This window comes from Gastrolobium bilobum, unplaced genomic scaffold (genome assembly GCF_033153095.1).
Source record: "Gastrolobium bilobum isolate Gb01-03AN ecotype WA unplaced genomic scaffold, APGP_CSIRO_Gbil_v1 utg3268, whole genome shotgun sequence".
Classification (NCBI taxonomy): domain Eukaryota; kingdom Viridiplantae; phylum Streptophyta; class Magnoliopsida; order Fabales; family Fabaceae; genus Gastrolobium; species Gastrolobium bilobum.
In genome coordinates, this window is record NW_026899992.1 from 713,690 (window position 1) to 732,364 (window position 18,675).

Consider the following 18,675-nt stretch of genomic DNA (forward strand, 5'->3'; position numbering starts at 1 on the left):
AAAAAAAAAAACCAATATCTTGTAAATAAAAAATTGAGATTAATCTTTATTTTTTTAAAGGATAGAGTTGTGTCATTTTAAACGAGAGAAAGAGATACACAATAAAAATCATAGGGGAAAAAGTTAGAGATTTTTTTAATTTAAATTTTAAATAAAAAATACAAGTTTTAACTAAAAGGATAAACATTTTTTCTATAAAATATATGTGACAAATGTGAGCTAGTTTTATAAAAGTCATTGGGCTTCACAGACCGGGTTGCATGATCCTATGAATTTGAAAAGTCTGCTAAGAGAAAAAAATGTTGTATCGTATTCCCTTCCCGCCACTGTCAGCTAATGTTGTTAAAACGTAAAGTCTATATAAAAATGGTATGGGTAAGCAGAAACATAAAATCGTAAAACATAAACGAAACGTAAAAGTTTACTACGTACCAAAAGTATATATATACAACATATGTAAAACCAAAACACATCAAGCCATAAGTCATCACAAATTTAAGTCCAAACACTAAGGGCTTGTTTGAGAGTTAATTTTACGAGGGAAATGAAATGAAGGGAAGGATTTTATTAGTCTCTTTGTGACTATAAAAAAGTGAGGAAAAGATTTAGGGATTTTCATAAAACTCTCCAAAACCTTTCTTGTTCTTAACATTAAAATTCCAACAATTTGGGGGGTTTTAACTCCCAAACAAGGGAAAGGAATACATTTTATTTCCTTTCCCTTCTTTCCCCTCCCCCTCTCTTGAATTCCTTTTTTTTTCGTTCCCTTCAAACTCTCAAACAAAGCCTAAAGAAAATAAGAATTAAGTTCAAACTCAGTCATCACAATACATATTAAAATCAAAACACAAAGTTAATGAAATTATAAAAGAGATCAATATCTCTAATTTAAGTCATTGGAGTCAAAGTCAATTTTCACTATTTGTTACAGGAATTAGCGTGGGTGGGTGATCGTGTCTGGAATTTATATATAAGTCCACCAAGAAAAAAGAAGGGATAGGCTCAAGGCTAAGCCCACTAAAAGAATGTTTTTGTGGCGTGGGTAACGGTTACCTCTCTGTCAAACTATTATCTTCCACTTCCTCCTCCAAAAAGCTATTTTCTCTCTTTCTCACTCACTGTGTGTGTCTACATTGAGACGTGAAACAATCTCTTTAGAAGTGGAATCTCCCCTAACTCAATTTACACAATGTGTGTTGCTTTGCCACAAGAATCTCATCGTTTTCTCCCTTCTATAAACATCATTTTCATGCCTACATGACTCGCTTCTTCACCCTGCGCTACTGAGAGACACACCTACTACATACTACCTTCATAGCTCTAAACTATGGCGGAGCGTGAGACTGTGTTGATAATGGCCAACGAGAAGGGCCATCGACAATCACGAGCGATGCAACTTCCAACACTTGCAATCATCGATACCCACCCACACTAATAAAATTATAAAATATCCTCCATTTCTTTCTTTTTTTCAGTACTGAGTCAACTCGATAAACTCATCAAGTCAACCGAGTTTGCCGAGTTAATCCGGCGTTTCAATTGTTTCTACACAGATTTCGTTCCTACCATCATTCCAACAAATTTTTGGATACAAAAAACATAGAAACAGACGTCTCTACGTTTGAAAATGACATTTTAACAACACTGCACCAACCAACGCATCATGGGAATCACAAAAAGCACATAATTTTATTTTATTTAGTATTTTTTTACAGCTACATAAACAGAGACATACATAAAAAAGTAAGCTTTTTGAATTGTCTATAAAGAATAATTATCGTATTGGATTCCTTTGCATGGAATCACAAAATGCACGATATTTTATTTTAAGGTAAAGTATTTCTCTAGTGACTCCCAAAATTACGTCGTTTTAAATTAATGAATGATGTTTATTTAATTTTGTTTTTTTTTTATCATATGAATTTTACTGAAACACCTTTCATTAGTTCCCCTAAAATTACGAAAACACCCTTCATTAATTCAAAATGACGTAATTTTGGGGGTCACTGGAGATAAGTTATTTCCAATAACTGGAGAAATACTTTACCCTTTATTTTATTGATTATATTTTACAATAACATAAGGTTATCTAGATAGAACTTCATTATTTTTTTTTCATTGGGTTAGAGATTGTTCATATGCGATCATCAATAGTGTGTGTTTGGTTGTATAGTGTAGAAGCAAAATGGGTGGATTGGCGAAAGATATGAAGTCAAAGGGAGAGGTTGAGGAGTTGGTCAATGGTGGTTCTAACGTTGTCATTCACTTCTTGGTGTCATGGTGTGAAGCTTCTAAGCACATGGATAAATTCTTATCTCACTTGTCCACTGATTTCCCTCATACTCACTTCTTAAGGGTATGCTTTCCTTAATTACCCACTTTCTTTCATTTTTTTATTTTTATTTTATTTTATTTTTTGGTTTGTTTTACAGAGATATTGTTTCTTATATTGTATGAGACTAATTGTGTCATGCAACATACAAAAAAGTAAGTGGAATCTACTCAGAAAAAAAATGAGGCTCACATGTTATCATCCGTATCATGTAAAAATAAATGACTAGAATTAAAGCAGAAGTTAACATACCAGTAGTCGTCTCATATGAGATGCGTGCCAGAAACTTGCACGCATCATCAAAGGCAGAGGCAGATGGGTGCTAGGGTGGGCGGTTGCCCCTCTTCCTCTTAAAATTTCTAGAAATTTTTTTTTATCGAAGGTAAGTGGTCCTCCACCCACTAAAGAACAAGGGAGAAAAAAGATCAAATAAAGACGCTGCCAGTAGTTGTCAAAACCACCACTTTTCAAAGCTCCACCTGATTTCTAAAAGTGAAGGTACACACCATTAAATACCCCCTCATTGCAGAGGTTACTGTGGGGAAACTTTTTAGAGTTGAGATGATGGACTTCAGTGAGGGTGTTATTATGCAGAGTTACACTGCCGATGACATCGAGCACTCTGATCTTTCAATTGTGAGTTCTTAATTATTATTGTGTTTTGATGTTTACGGTAATTTTGTCCAGCCGTTATGTGGTGTATTTCTCTTGTGTGTCGCGATATCAAACTGTGGAGAAAATTTTTGATGCTCCAGGAGCACCATTGACTCAGTGGTCCGGACCAATCAAAATCGAGAGAGAGGAGGGAGCAAAATTATTTTTTTATCAAGTGTCAGCCCCTTAATGAGAGGAGCGCATAGGCCCGGAGCACTAAATTTTTGCCCAAACCGTGACCTATCTGCGAGATGTGCAAAATAAGCAAAAAATCCATAAGAATAAAATTTGAAGAAAAAAGTTCTTAATGGTAGGTGTCCAATGATATGCATTAGAGGCTCTTAAAGTACCTCGATTTACTTAGGCATATCTTCTGTATATTTATTTCGGCATATCTTTTTTCTGTACTCCGACCCAATGGCAAGATCACCAAATTTACTTCTATAATGAAGTCCTAACCCAATTTACTTCGGCTTGTACATTTGATTTTTCGCCCCCAGGAAAAAAATCCTGGCTCCGCCACTGCGCATCATGTGCTACTAGGGATGTGATTTAGGTCATGCACATCCTTCAAAGATCCTTGGGAGGCTCGCCTCACCTTCAAAGTCCCGGAACGTCCGTCGTTCCAAATATCCTGTTAGATGTGCGTTCGTTGCACAGGATCAAGTACGCCTCACTCTCTGGCACTGGGGTCAATGTAGATGCGTTCACCAGCCATTTAACTAATTAAAAATTACAAAAATTCATAATTACTATTTTTTAAATATCAACATTCATTATTTAATCACCAAATTATAATTTCAATTTATTATATTTAAAATTAAAAAGTATGCATGTTTAGGTGATTATCCCATAAATTATAAAAAGCCTTCTTACAATCATTTAAAATTAATTAAATATAACATTACCCAATATCCTAAATAAAGGCCAAATAACATATTAAAAATATTGAAATAATTCAATAAATTACAATCTTAAATACTATAGCATAAAATGTACTTCTATCTTATGATTTCATAAATGACACACAAATTAATTTACAAAATAATGGCCAAGGATAGATACTTCTGTGTATTGATGAAAACTCCAAATTATAGAGAGAAAGCCGAGAAAAAAAAATTAGAGAGAGAAACTTAATTTTAAAGAGAAGAAGGAAAAATGAAGAAATGAAATGAGCGAATAAAAGAGGGAGGGAAGTGGGATAGGTTTAGCAAAAGATCTCGCATGAAATTTGTGCACCACTAGTCCTGTACTTGTCAAGTTCAGGACTGCCAACGTGGCAATAAAACCTGTACGTAAGACATGCGCGACTGACTTGGATACAAGTGACTCATGAAATTGGAGCGAGACTGGATGACGTGGCTGAAAGTCTATAAAATAATGGTGTAGGATTAATCCTCTAGTAATCAGATATATGTTTGACTCCGTTAGTTTGAAATTTTTTATAAAATATGTTGATAAAAGTTTGATTGCCTATTAATAGAGAGGACATTTGGAAAATAAGAATCCAGATTGATAAAAGTTTTTGGACCTCACGGACTGGGCTGTCTGATTATACGAGTTTAAATTATCCGTAAAAAAAAAATGAATATCTCATGTGAAAAAATAGTCATGTGATCACGTTATTTGATTATAACCACTCATTTAAATATTATGCATTTTTCTCTCTCTTATCTCATCATCAATAAGTGGTTGTGATCAAATAACATAACCACATGATCACTTTTCCACGTAGAGAATTCACTCCAAAAAAAAATGTCATATTATATTCCCTTCCCACCATTATCATTTATCGCTACCAGCCACGCGTCATGGGAATCACAAAAACAAACTATTTTATTATATATATAACTATTTTATTATATATATATATATATATATATATATATATATATATATATAAAAGATAGGATATACTTACCACCAACAAAGTGTATCATCTTTACAACCAACTTAATTACCGTTGATTTTCATTAATTTAACGGTTATAATTTATTGGAAATTAATAATTAATTAATAAATATGATTCAATAATTCCCAAAAAATTATAACCGTTAGATTGACGGAAATCAACGATGATTAAGTTGGTTGTAAATGTGGTAAATTTTTTTGGTGATAAGTATATCCTTCCCGTATATTTTATATATATATATATATATATATATTTGAGTTAAAATCCTTTGACACTAGTGTCAAATTTTAATTTTGACACCTCATCTGAAAGCCGTTAGATAGAAAAAATCAACGACTCTGATTTGTAAGCATGTGACACCATTAATCTTTTTTGATCTAACAGTTCTCAGATAAGGTGTCAAGTTTTAAATAAATATATATATAAGGGATTTTATAAGAGTTATGTTGTAAGAAAAGTGATTGTGTAATGTTATAGAGATTCGTTTTGCGTGCCGTGGTTTTTTTTTTTTGCTTCAAAAAGTGTGGGCCCCACAAAATATTGTGAGTGTGTAGGAAACTTTTTTGTGTCATATGAAATGAAAAATGCAACCCCATATATATATATATAGGTAGGATATTTTGACTAACAATTTTTTTTACTACCATTTTACTACTACTTTAATCATCATTGGATCAAAAGTTATTTTTCTTTTCTCTTTCTTCATTCAACTTTTCCTCTAATCCAATGGTGATCAGAGTGGTAGTGAAAAAAAATGGTAGTCAAACTATCCTAACTCATATGTATATATATATATATATATATATATATATATATATAAGATTATTTTTTCGACGATAAATATTCATTTAACTCAAAACGACGTGATTTTGAAACAGAAATTAAGATATAATTTATTTCAGATTGTAATAGTCTTTCTTATTGTAATTTTTTAACAGACATTATTTTAGAAGTCAATGTAGATAACTTATCTATGTAAATATTAAATAACTATATATATAAGGAGACTGGAGACATATATATAACTTTATTTATTTGTTTTTGTTTTCATCAGGGTTAGGGTTTGTTTCTGCGATCATCGACACAGTGTGTGTTTGGTTGTGTAGTGTAGAAGTAGAATGGGTGGATCGGTGAAAGATGTGAAGTCAAAGGTGGAGGTTGATGAGGTGGTTCGTGGTGGTTCTCCTGTTGTTCTTCATTTCTGGGCGTCATGGTGTGAAGCTTCTAAGCATATGGACAAAGTCTTCTCTCACTTGTCCATTGATTTCCCTCATACTCACTTCTTCAGGGTTCGCTTTCCTTCCTTAACGTCTTAGTTTCATTCTTTTCCTTTCTTTCCTTTCTTTTTATTTTTAATTTTTAATTTTTTTGCCGCTTTGGTTTATTTATAAAAACTTGTAGGTTGAAGCTGAAGAGCAACCCGAGATATCTGAGGTTTATTCGGTCTCTGCTGTTCCTTACTTCGTCTTCATCAAGGTATGACGTTATTCACCTCCTTTTTTCTCTTTTATTTTTATTTATTTTATTATTATTATTTTTCATGTGCTGCTCTAACTGCAACTTGCAAACTCTTTTTAGACTATGATGCCTTCTCTGAGCATTATGCGTTTGTTATTGCTGATGGGCATAACATGAGAGTGGAAATAATTTTTATTATGAAGTACTAATGGTTTATGGGTTTGTTCGAGTTGCTGTATATATATATATATTATTGTTATTATGATATGATATCTAGTGTCTGCTGTCTTTTCGAGTAAACTTTAGTGCTTAGTTAGTGTTAATTCCAAATTAAATGGCAGAATGGCTTATTCAAAATGAATTCTGATGGAAAGCTTATGGCGCTGTATACTTTGATATGTTAAGGCTCTACTGTCTCCCTGGTATCTTTCTCCGGAAAATGCAGGGCTTTTTCTTCTGTTTTTTTTTTTTTTTTTTTCATTATCTCTTGCTCATTCTGCCAGTGTTAGGTTCATTTTAATATGATACAACAGATGACCATGGCTCTGTTTTTAGTGATCGTTCTTGTCGAACAATATAGTATAGTTTAGGGTAGTGAGTCTGGTTGATGTTTTGTTTTTTTCTGAGTTTCTTGGGGTTAGGGGAAGGGGGGAAGGGCTATTGCTTTGAACCTGCATCCTCACCAATGGTAAGTTAGTTTAAAGGTCTGTTTCCAAAAGGTATGTGTCCAAAATGAACGGTATTTTCAAAGAAAGATGAATTTTTTTGCATGAAACAGAATATGGTGCTAATTTAAAGATGAGCGAGCTCCATATTTAGTCTTGGAACCTAGAGTGGAAAACCTTTAGAAGTTTTGACTACCTATTACCAAAACATTAATAAAATGAAAAGGCAATGACAGGTATATTATGAAGTTGGTCTTTAGTCTTTACTCACTGTTTGGGGAACGTATCTCAGCTGCACAAAGGTCGGTAGGTGATTAACTTTAAACTTTTTTGGCATTGTGAAGTATGAGAGTTCTTCCACTTAAATTATCTTATTGTACTTGGTTTATGTCCCCAATTATTTTTTTTAATAAAACTGTTTATTTAGGTTAAAGAAAGATTATTATGCATGATTATCTGCTGCATTGGACTAAAGAAAACTTCTCTGCATGCAGCCAAGACGATTGCATATAAACAGTAAACTGAAATTGGATTTATAATTCACTAGGGTTATTTGTTGTGTATATAAGCTTTTGCGGGTTTATGATTAAGACTGATTTTTGATATCGTTTTCGTGTTTTTTTATCGAAATTCCACCATGTAAACAAAAGAGTTTCTTCATTTTATTGCAATTATAATACTCTATGATGATTCAATTCAACCTGTCATTTGGGATTAAAGAATCCCTTCTTACCTTCTTTGCTTGATTTTATTAGTTGATTATAATTCGTTTTCTGTCAGGATGGCAAGACCTTTGATACATTGGAGGGAGCTGATCCATCAAGTTTAGCCAATAAGGTTGCGAAAGTAGCAGGCTCTATTAACCCTGGAGAAGCTGCTTCTCCTGCCAGTCTTGGGATGGCTGCAGGACCTGCTGTTCTTGAAACAGTGAAAGAACTTGCAAAAGAAAATGATTCTTCAAAGGAAAAAAGTCAAATTCAACCGGGGCTTAGTGTTCCTCTGAAAAAGAGATTGCAGCAGCTCATTGACTCTCATCCTGTCATGCTTTTCATGAAAGGAAGTCCTGAAGAGCCAAAATGCGGATTTAGCAGAAAAGTTGTTGATATTTTGAAGGAAGAAAAGGTCAAGTTTGGAAGTTTTGACATTCTGTCAGATTTAGAGGTTCGTGATGGCTTGAAGAAGTTTTCTAATTGGCCCACGTATCCTCAGCTTTACTGCAAAGGAGAACTTCTTGGTGGGTGTGACATAGCAATTGCTATGCATGAGAGTGGGGAATTGAAGGAGGTTTTCAAAGATCATGGAATTGATACTATTGATGAAGCAAAAGCAACAGAATCAGGAAATGCGAAGGGTGGCATCTCTGAATCTACCGGTTTGAGTACAACCTTAACCTCTAGGTTGGAAAGCCTGATAAATTCAAGCCCAGTTATTCTGTTCATGAAGGGAAAACCAGATGAACCAAAGTGTGGTTTCAGTAGGAAGGTAGTTGAAATTCTCCAGCAAGAGAATGTTCACTTTGAGAGTTTTGATATTCTTACTGATGAAGAAGTCCGTCAAGGTCTTAAGGTTTATTCAAACTGGTCCAGTTATCCTCAGCTATATATAAAGGGGGAGCTTATTGGCGGATCAGACATTGTGTTGGAGATGCAAAAAAGTGGAGAACTTAAGAAGATTTTACATGAGAAAGGGATTCTTTCGGAAGAGACTCTTCAAGATCGTCTGAAGAAATTGGTTGCCTCTTCCCCCGTGATGCTCTTCATGAAGGGCACCCCGGATGCTCCAAGATGTGGTTTTAGTTCCAAAGTTGTAGATGCCCTTCGACAGGAGGGTGTGAGTTTTGGGTCCTTTGATATATTAACTGATGAGGAGGTGAGACAGGGATTGAAGGCATTCTCAAACTGGCCTACCTTTCCGCAACTCTACTACAAAAGTGAGCTGATAGGTGGTTGCGACATTGTGCTGGAGCTACGAAATAATGGGGAGCTGAAGTCGACTTTATCTGAATAGAATTATTACTATTCCATTAAATAACAGGGTTTGTATCTTAGAAGCCATTTTTGGCTGTATGTATTGGAATTTGGAACGATTCTGATAACATTATACATGGCAATTTTGATCCTGGTGTCAGGAGGTTGTGTTTTTCGACATTATAATGTTCTACATGTTTTCTTTTTATATTACCTGATTAATGGCTGCTTTGTTCAACCTCCTGTAAACTTCTTTTCCAGCTTAGTATCTATAGATTGCGGGCTAAGTAATTAGTTGGCCGTAGACTATCAACTTCGAGAGTGATTCTGAAATGATAGTTTTCTGACCCAAAGGAAAATTTTAAATCTTGGTGCAGCTTCATTAAATGGAGTACTGAATGTGAATTCCAAACAGGTTATAAGAGCTAGTGAATTGCATGTTAACTGTTGAAAACCTAAGTTTGCTGAACACAGCAATTCAAGACATCATAGTCCTTCATGCTACTAACATACCTTTTGGCCGAAGGAAATCCGTGAACTGTGAAGGGAACAGAGGGAAACTTGGTAAAGCTTGCCATAATCTTCAGCCTTCCTTTTATGGGTAGGGAATGCAAACAAACTCATTCCTTATAGTTCCGCGGTTCAGGTTGTGATCCTTGCTACTGCTCATAACTTAAAATTATACACAATGAAGGAAAATTAGCATCGAAATTTCTTATCAATGTTTATCTATTTATAAAAAATAGCAGCCAAAATCAGTGTAAACGAGGTTCCCTTGTGTCTTATATACGAGTAGAATAAATTACTCTAGAAATCTTTATAATTTAATTAAAATTTGAATTAGGTTCTTATTAGTTAAAGTTTTTAATGGGATATTTTGAAAATTTCTTAAATAAGTTCCTAATGGTTGATGCCATTTACATTACGTAAATGAATGTTTATAGTCATTCACAAGCCATTTTGTGTTGTTGCTACTTGTGTCAGTAACTTAATTATAAAATTTTATAATTTAATAAAAACTAAATTGAAAACTTAGTTAAACTATAATGTATTTATTTATATTTTTTTATGAATGTACGGACTTCATTAAAAATATAGAAGCTATAAGTAATAATTGACAATTCAATAAAACTACAAAAACAGTATAAAATTATTTGACCTTATTTTTAAGCGAATGGATTCATTTACCATCAAAATTTTTTTACCATTCTTACAATTAATTGAATCACCGTTAATTTTTGTTAATCTAACAGTTGTAATTTATTGAGAATTGATAACATTTATTGTGTTACACTTATTAATTAATTATTAATTTTTAATAAATTATAATCGTTAGATTGACAAAAATCAACGGTGATTAAATTGGTTGCAAAAATAGTAAACTTTTTTTGGTGGAAAGTATACCATGTTCCTATTTTTTATACCAAGAAAAAAGAAGAAATGTTTTCTGAAGATGCTGATAATTTCAATGCCTTTGTCAGATATGAGTAAACCAGGAACTGTAAAACAAGCACTATTCCATCACAAACACCACATTTTGCCTTCTCTATTACCATCTTTGCATTAAATAATTATCATTAACAGAGTCTCCTAACTTTATTTTGGTGGTTATCCATAAATTGAGAGAGACACTCCAACAATTTCATTTCCAATGCTTTGCATTCGGCTATCTGCATTTGCAGCTCCAATCTCTCCTTCTTTAGGTTCATGTTCTCCTCCATAAGTAGTTGATGATTATTTTCTTCCATGGAAGTCACTGCATTTTCCTCTGAAGAAGACTTGAGGTATGAAGGAAAGACACTTGGCTCGCACTTTTTCCTCGTGATTTCAACTAGCATATGCTTGCAGCCCCTCTGAAATTTCTCATGCTTGAATTCCCATCTCTTAGATGATATTTTCTTAAATCCCTGTTTTGCAAGTTTGAAAGATCAGAAACGACGAAACAACAAACCAATTATAGTAAGAAATATATAGATCAAAAACATTTTTAACGATAAAATAAAACGCTTCTTATTTTATTTTCATGAAAATACTATATGATAAAAAAAAATTCATATCTCCAAGGATTTTGATTTGATCCTTGATTAATTCAGTTTACACAGTAAAAAATAGCCATTTTTTCTTCCAAATTATTTTCTCCTAGGTGAAGAAGATACAATTCAACCACTTTATATCTCTCTCACAAATATTACAATGTATTGTATAAACATGTGAAAAGTCCTAATATACTTATTGTTGAAGCTTTGTAAAATGTCAAATATGATTTTACAAATGTCTTTAAAAAATAGGATGCGGATAATGTACTACGACTAATCTAGTGGTGAGGGAGTAGATAATAGATGTTGTGTTCGATTCCCAATGTATTAAAAAAAGAAAAAAGATAGGATGCGAATACGTAAGTATCAAATAATTATAAAGATAAAAATACAAGTTTTATTTGATCTCCAAAAGATTGAGAAATTTGGATACATAAGTTATGATTGTTGAATTCTAGCCGTTGAAGTACTTAGTAATAGATTATAAAAGAATGACACATCGAAACATAAAAATATTTCCCCACGGTGTATATGTTGCTATATATACCAAACGGCTGCGATAGTGCTATGTGTACTTTACTTTTTCGAAAGAATTCTCAAAGTCAAAGATAAATTAAGTAGCACGTTATCATTCTCAATAAGCAAGGCTACGTTTATTTTCAATTACGGTGGCTCTCAGTAAAATAATACAGCATGTGTGATACGACTATTTTGACTTTGGGTTAAAATAACTGATTTGACCAAATTCTTGGTTTGATTTTTTTTTTTTTCTTCCAAAAATGGTGGTTCTTCTCAAGCTGAGTTACTCGAGCGTTCCAAGTTTTGAAAGAAGCATAAAGGAAGCAAAAAGAAAAACAATTAACCAAAAAAAACTTGAGAACAACCAAAAAAGCAGAACAAAACTAGAAAACTTCACTAAATTTCACATTAAAACATTCTTTTGAAGGAAAAAAAGGAAATGATGACAGATTTTTTTTATTATTTTTATGTTTTCCTTATATATAGTTTGAATATAGGGATAAGTTATTTACTATTATTTTTTCTGCCTATCTTTGTCTACCATCTTTCAATACCGTCAGATCAGAATCTCAATAGAAGAGAGAAATGAAAAATATAGTTGAGATTCTGATCTAACTGTGTTGAAGGTGATAGACAAAGATAGACAAAAAAAAAAATGGTAGATAAAATAACCTATTCCTTGAATATATATTAAAACTAATTCAAAAAGTTGATATATAATTAACCTTCCAATGGTGGAAAGGAAATCCATTTGTTGTGAACTTTCTAAAGACATGACGAATCTCTATATATAAGGTTTCTCTATATACGAGGATAAGAATGAGGTTAATGGTGTATATTTTTATCCTTATAATTTTGCAAAGAAGCTATCTTTCAGGCTCGAACCTAATCTGTTTATAAATACATGAGAATCTTGTATTTTTGTTAGGGAAAATGACTTACATATGTATTCAATTGGCGAATGAAGCTAGAGAAGTTGTTGTGCTTGAAAAATCTTGGCAAGGTGAGCTCTGAGAATTCAGCAGGAGACCACACAACAAAACCATTTCCTTCTGCATTCCATGACACTATTTTGGTGCTATGATCTTCAGCTTCACCATTCACCTCACTTTCTTCCAACAAATCGTAAGTTTTCAAAAGAAACGGTGCGGGGCATCGTGGCCTTGGAGACTGCCCTAAACCAAGGTTTAGTTCCAACACAGTATCAGCCATGCTTGGTCAAATATATAAGCCTATCTATTCATTTGTGTTGCCCAAACAGGTCTATATTCCATGCACTCTTCATTATATAGTACTAGTATACACCTACCACTTGGTAGCTAGGAAGCTACTAGTGCCGTGGAAGGTAGATTGTTTCCTTTTTGTCTTCTGTTTTCCTTTTCTTTCTTCCCTTTTGTGGATGTCACGCTTGAGAAAAATATTAATATATTGAAGGCATATTCTAGCGATCTATTTTGTTTCTATATATTGATTTGAGAAAGGGATATGATATTTTATAAGGTAATGCTACTCTCATTTTATACGAGAGTAGTTCTCTCATATTACACAAAAAAATCATGTGAGGTCCATTATTAAAGGATAAAAAAAAAAAGTCGGTGAAATTTTTAAAATGAAATAATATGAGATAATTATTTTATATAAAATAAGAGTAACATTTTTCTATTTTATATTAGTCAGAGTTAGGAAGTTTTTTTGACTTTGGCATGTGACAATGACACGTATAGCGCACAATAATTGTTTGTTCTTGGGTTGAAATAAAGGGGTTAGGCCCACAGACCCAAAACAATAAAAAAAGAAAGCAGAAAAAAGTACAGGCGCTGAGTACTTTTATATTAATTGGTGCATAAAACAAAATATTATTCAAAAGTTTGATGTGTCTAATTAAACTGACGCACATGATGCGAAATACTTGATGATCTGATTATAGAGTTGGGTCTGATAATTGAGTATGATACGAGTTGATGATTTGATGAGTTCAAGTGATGTGATCTCATTTGCTACGTTGGATGCTATCAGCGAGATGAGATGTGTCAATGTGTGATTTGGTTAAAGAAGAAAGGAATAGAAACTTGTAAGGCAATCCGACACTCAAGTCAATATTTAATCATGTTTAGACTTTGAATTTCTCTTTTTATAATAGAAGCATAACATGTTAGAAATTTATTTTATGGACAATATTAATTAATTAGTTTTGTATTTAAAATTAATCGAGTTAATGGATATTTCAATATTATTATTGTAACTAGCTCATTGTGATCACATTGAATTGGGCTTCTGGCATCTGTTGTTATTGGGCCTAGTTGGGCAGCAGTGTAGACTTTAGTGTGACCCTGGTTTTCCATGATGGGTGGACCCAGTGGACACATACTCTTTTCTAGGTTATTAGCTAGGTCCCCTCTCTAGCCTATAAATATTGGAGTTAAGCTCCATAAGCCATCATGCTCCCATCGCTGAGGCTGCCTTTATCGAAATAGGTAATAGAGAGGAAGATCTGGCATGTAGTCCTTTCAATCTTTCGACTTTGTGACGATCCAATAAGGTACACACAATCCCAACTTTGATTTCATATTGTTTAAGTATTTTATAATCATATACATGATCCAGGGTAAAATATTTCTATCATTTGGTATCAGAGCCTCTGTATATGATTGTAGAATCTATATTGTTGAATCAAATAAATTGGGGTTTTGTTTTTTATATATATAAAGGTCGAATCTCTATGGATTAATTCATGAATTTTTTTTTATTGAATCAAGAACCTTTAAGGTTTTTATTCAACATGTCAATATCTTTCCATAGATGTATAATATGCATATTTTTATGGAGCATTGAAGGAGAATTCGTATTTGAGAGTTCATTGCTCAAAAGTTCTAAAACTTTTCAAATTGATTGGACAATTTCACCCGAGTTTAATCTATGTTTGGATCGATGTTGATTTTCAGAAATAAAAAAAAAAAAATTTAATTGAAAAGGTTGCTATATTTTTATGTAAGTTGCAGGATTTTGTCGTTGGATTATTTATTTTTTATGTTTTGTCCTATGTGATATATACACTGTTTGATATACTGTACATTAAAAATTATTTAGTACCTTTCGTTTTTCTTTGGATATTCAATATATATGAAAACACCTGGTTGAATGCATTCTATTTGTTGTATCTTTAAATTTTTATGTTACGTTTTGTTTTCTCTCTATGGACTTGAAATAAACCAAGCCAGATATATTTTACATACTAATTATAACTAACCGATTTTCAATAATAATTGTTTAAGTTCTAGACATTGGGTGCATAAATCGTTGTATGCAATTCAATTTCCATGTACAGTTGTACAATGTTATATGCTTTTTTCTTTATCATCGTTTTTCGTGTATTTTGGTATTAGGACTTCTTTCGGTGATTAGTGTACTAGTGTTATGCCAATTTTCATGTACAGTATTATATGCCTTCTTAAAAGATATTTATCATCATCCTTTTTTGCATATTGGTATGAGACTATATATCCAAGCTAGTGTATGCACTTTTTCCTCAAAATTTGCTTCGTGAAACGTGAATACTGAATAGTTACTGTAGATTCACATTTGACTTTGTCTTTAGGCAAATTTTTTGATACAAGTTACTAGAATCGTCTGCTATTGTTGTTCCGTTTTTTTATCAATTCCGAATTTTTTGGTCCCACGATTAGATGTTTGTTTCAAGAAGATATGATCTTATCCTTTGTATATAACAAACCGTATATATAACAATTCCGATTTTTAATGGAGTAAACTAATAATAAATAGAATATAATAAAAATAGGCTATTTATATAACAAACTGTATATATCAATTCCGATTTATAAGGAGATGTAACAATCATCATTTTAGCCTATTTTGATTTGTGCATCCTCATCTAATTATCAATTCCGATTTTTAAGAATATGTAACAATAAAATATATATGGTTGTTTGTTTTGTTTTAGGGATATACTGTTTGTGATATATATATATATATATATTTTGGATATACCATTTGTGATAATATGTATATATATATATAATATTCCTTTAATTGGTATATTATATGATTCGGCCTGTGACTCATATATATATTCTCTCAGTGGCCTATATATTCTTTTTGAGTTTGAGATTTGCTCACGTTGAATAAGTTACGAAATATATAATATCGATCGGTTTTTTTCCCCTGAAAACATTCATCTTTGGTTTTGGCGTATACCAATGTGCATAAACTGCATATATTATTTGAATGGGACACTGTTTATAGTTTGAATTTTTTTCACATATTGATATGTGAATTGGACTTTGAATTTCACTTTTGGTGTTACTAGGCATCTTTAAAAAACTCTGCGTGAATTTTTTGGTTTTTCTCCGTAATTGTTTTTTCGATTTTTAAGTTACTGTTGATTTCGTTGGTGATTTCGTCATTTGTCTTATTATTGTTCTGTTACTTTATTTCCGTGAAGCGTGAAACATGTTTTGTTTCACATTTGGAATTAATCCATGTTACTGATATTTGTGAATATTGTTTCGACATTTCCGTTTAAATTGTGGTTTTTCATATTACCGTTCCGTAGTTTTAGTGATTCACGTTTGGTTACTGTTGGCGTGTTTTTAGAGTCACTATTAGCTATGTTAGCTATTGGCAATTTCAGTATTTTGATAATTAAAATGTTAGTTAGTGTAAATTGATTAATTTTGAATTTATGTTCCAATAGTATTAATGTTATTTGTTTCTATTGGTATTTGTCTTATATTAAATGTTGTGTCATGGCCACAACTGTTAGATATTTTTTCGTGATATTTGTTGCATGATATCAGTTACTTGAAGTAATATTCCGTGGAACATAACCATTAGCATTTTGTTTAGTGGTTTTACTGTTCCGATTTAGTAGATGATGTGAAACCCATGATATTAACTTGTTGAATTGTTGAGGTTGTTTCACGGGAATTTGTTACGATTTGTTACAATATTTTTTTTTCTTGACCGTTACCACAATTTTGTTTTAATCGTCTCATATCTAAAATTTTTTGAAATACAAAAACTGCAATTTACGTTCATCTTCAAATAAAATACATGGTTGAATTAATTTTGCACTTGTATTTTTTTAATGCAATATTTTATTTGCATTTTATTTGAAGATGTTGGATTTTGTTGAAATACGATGCCTTTTTTGGTTTTTTTTTTTTTTTTTACATTTTGGAGCATGACATTTTTATTTATTTATTACAATGTGTAACGAATTTTAGTCATGCCATGCAGCACTATGTAACACCTTATAATTGAATCATGTTAGACTTTTTCATGTGTACAGTACAATCATTAGTGTATGCTATTTTATTTTCGTTATGTAGCGCACAAATGATTTTTTTAAATTTCGGTTTTCATTTTTTGAGTGCATTAAATGGGTCTTTATCACCATTTGAAAACTTTCACTTTTGTGCTGAATTTGATATTTTAAAATCGAAACTTCTTTTGATTGATGTTTTCGTGTTGCTGAGTCAACATTCGATGTTTATATAAAATGGCAAGAATGAAAATTTAGAAAATAACTACATTGTCATTAAAAAATTACAAAAGGCGGTTGAAAATCCTAGATTCCTAGTTGAAAATTTCAATATTGTTATTGAAAGATATTCAAAATATGGTTGCAGTTTTCATCTTTTACTATTTAAATTTTGTTGTTGTTTAGATTCTTTATATTACATAGGCCTCCAATATTGTTACGATTTTGATATATCTAAAAAGATATTTTTGTGCTGGCCTTCAGTATTGTTACGATATTTTTTATTTTTTATGGGAAAAGATTTTTTTTGAGTTCATCTACCACCGATCTAATTAATTTGAGATAAAGATGTAATTGATGTTGATGTTATGAGTGTAAGTTATGGGTATACTATATCATCATACTTTATATTTAGAATCAAACCTTAATTTTGGGGGCTAAGTTCATCTTCTTTGTGGCCTTGATTTGTGCACAGATCTATAAGAATGTATGTTTCATATTTGCAGTTGTTCACATGTTCGTCTATCACTTAAGTAATGTCAAAAATTGTCTTAGAATTTGAATACATTGTAACGATAGGAAAACGATAGAGTTTTAATCTATTCCTATCAAATATTTCTAATATTATAATATTACGCGATACATTCAATGTTAATATACATGTGGTATTATTACTTAAGTTGCTCTCGGTGCACAATTTTAAAGTTGTGTTTGATATTGAATGAGAATTTTTTTTTGGATTATCAAATGCAATAATTTTTAGAAACACATATTGGAAAAGTGTTTCATGTTGTTTGAGCATATTTGGTTCACGAGATATTATTGTTGTTTAATAATTATTATATGTTAATTATCTGCCCAAAGGGGATTTTTAATATATAATAATAAATTACATGAAGATAAATATTATTGATGGGAATATCTAATTGAAAATTATTTATCTGTCCAAAGGGGATAAATTTCTTGAAAATTACATATGATGCATTTATGTTCGAATTAAGGAGATATATAATTTATAAAATTTATCTGCCCAAAGGGGATAAATTTTAGACAATTGTATATAATTTTCTCCGTTGTTAAATCTTCATGTGATGAAAAATAATTATATATTATATACTCTGCCCAAAGGGGAGTCTATGATATTTAATTATTTTTGTTATTGCTCATGATTAATTTATTACATTATGTGTATAATGGTGATAAAGATTAACTTGTGTTAAATTCTATCAATTATGAATTTTATTTTATTTTTGGGTATATTTTGGTGCAAAATGTATTGAAAAATTAGCTCTCATTTGATATTATTGTATAATTTTGTACTCTCAACCTGTGTTGCATGCTGTAATATTTTGTTTATTGGATTGTATGCTTCCGCTTGAACTATTTACATACAAAAAAATTATTGAGGAGTGCTTCTAGTTATTTCATGCAATTTCCTGCCCAAAGGGGTTATTGTGTGTTTTAATTGGAAGCTTAACTGTAATAAAATTATTGGAGGTGCATTGGTCTAGGTGATCTATCTGAAGCCAGTGTATGCTCATTAATTGATTCATCTACATGAAAGTAAGTGGGAGTAAATATATTTTCTTAGTACTTTATGTAGATGACATTTTATTTGCTAGTAATATGTTG

General features: G+C 31.7%; 2 protein-coding genes across 2 annotated transcripts; one reads left to right on the forward strand and one right to left on the reverse strand.

The window, feature by feature from the left end:
- Nucleotides 1–5,955: 5,955 nt before the first annotated feature.
- Nucleotides 5,956–9,212, forward strand: LOC133294683 (monothiol glutaredoxin-S17). Its single transcript, XM_061493407.1, has 3 exons — nucleotides 5,956–6,187; nucleotides 6,300–6,374; nucleotides 7,802–9,212. The coding sequence occupies exons 1-3, from the start codon at nucleotides 6,017–6,019 to the stop codon at nucleotides 9,026–9,028; spliced, it is 1,473 nt and encodes a 490-aa protein (XP_061349391.1). The 5' UTR covers nucleotides 5,956–6,016; the 3' UTR covers nucleotides 9,029–9,212.
- Nucleotides 9,213–10,565: 1,353 nt separating this feature from the next.
- LOC133294777 (heat stress transcription factor A-2c-like) lies at nucleotides 10,566–12,755 on the reverse strand. Its single transcript, XM_061493531.1, has 2 exons — nucleotides 12,486–12,755; nucleotides 10,566–10,895 (listed from the first exon to the last, which is right to left on the reverse strand). The coding sequence occupies exons 1-2, from the start codon at nucleotides 12,753–12,755 to the stop codon at nucleotides 10,566–10,568; spliced, it is 600 nt and encodes a 199-aa protein (XP_061349515.1).
- Between the last annotated feature and the right edge of the window lie 5,920 nt (nucleotides 12,756–18,675).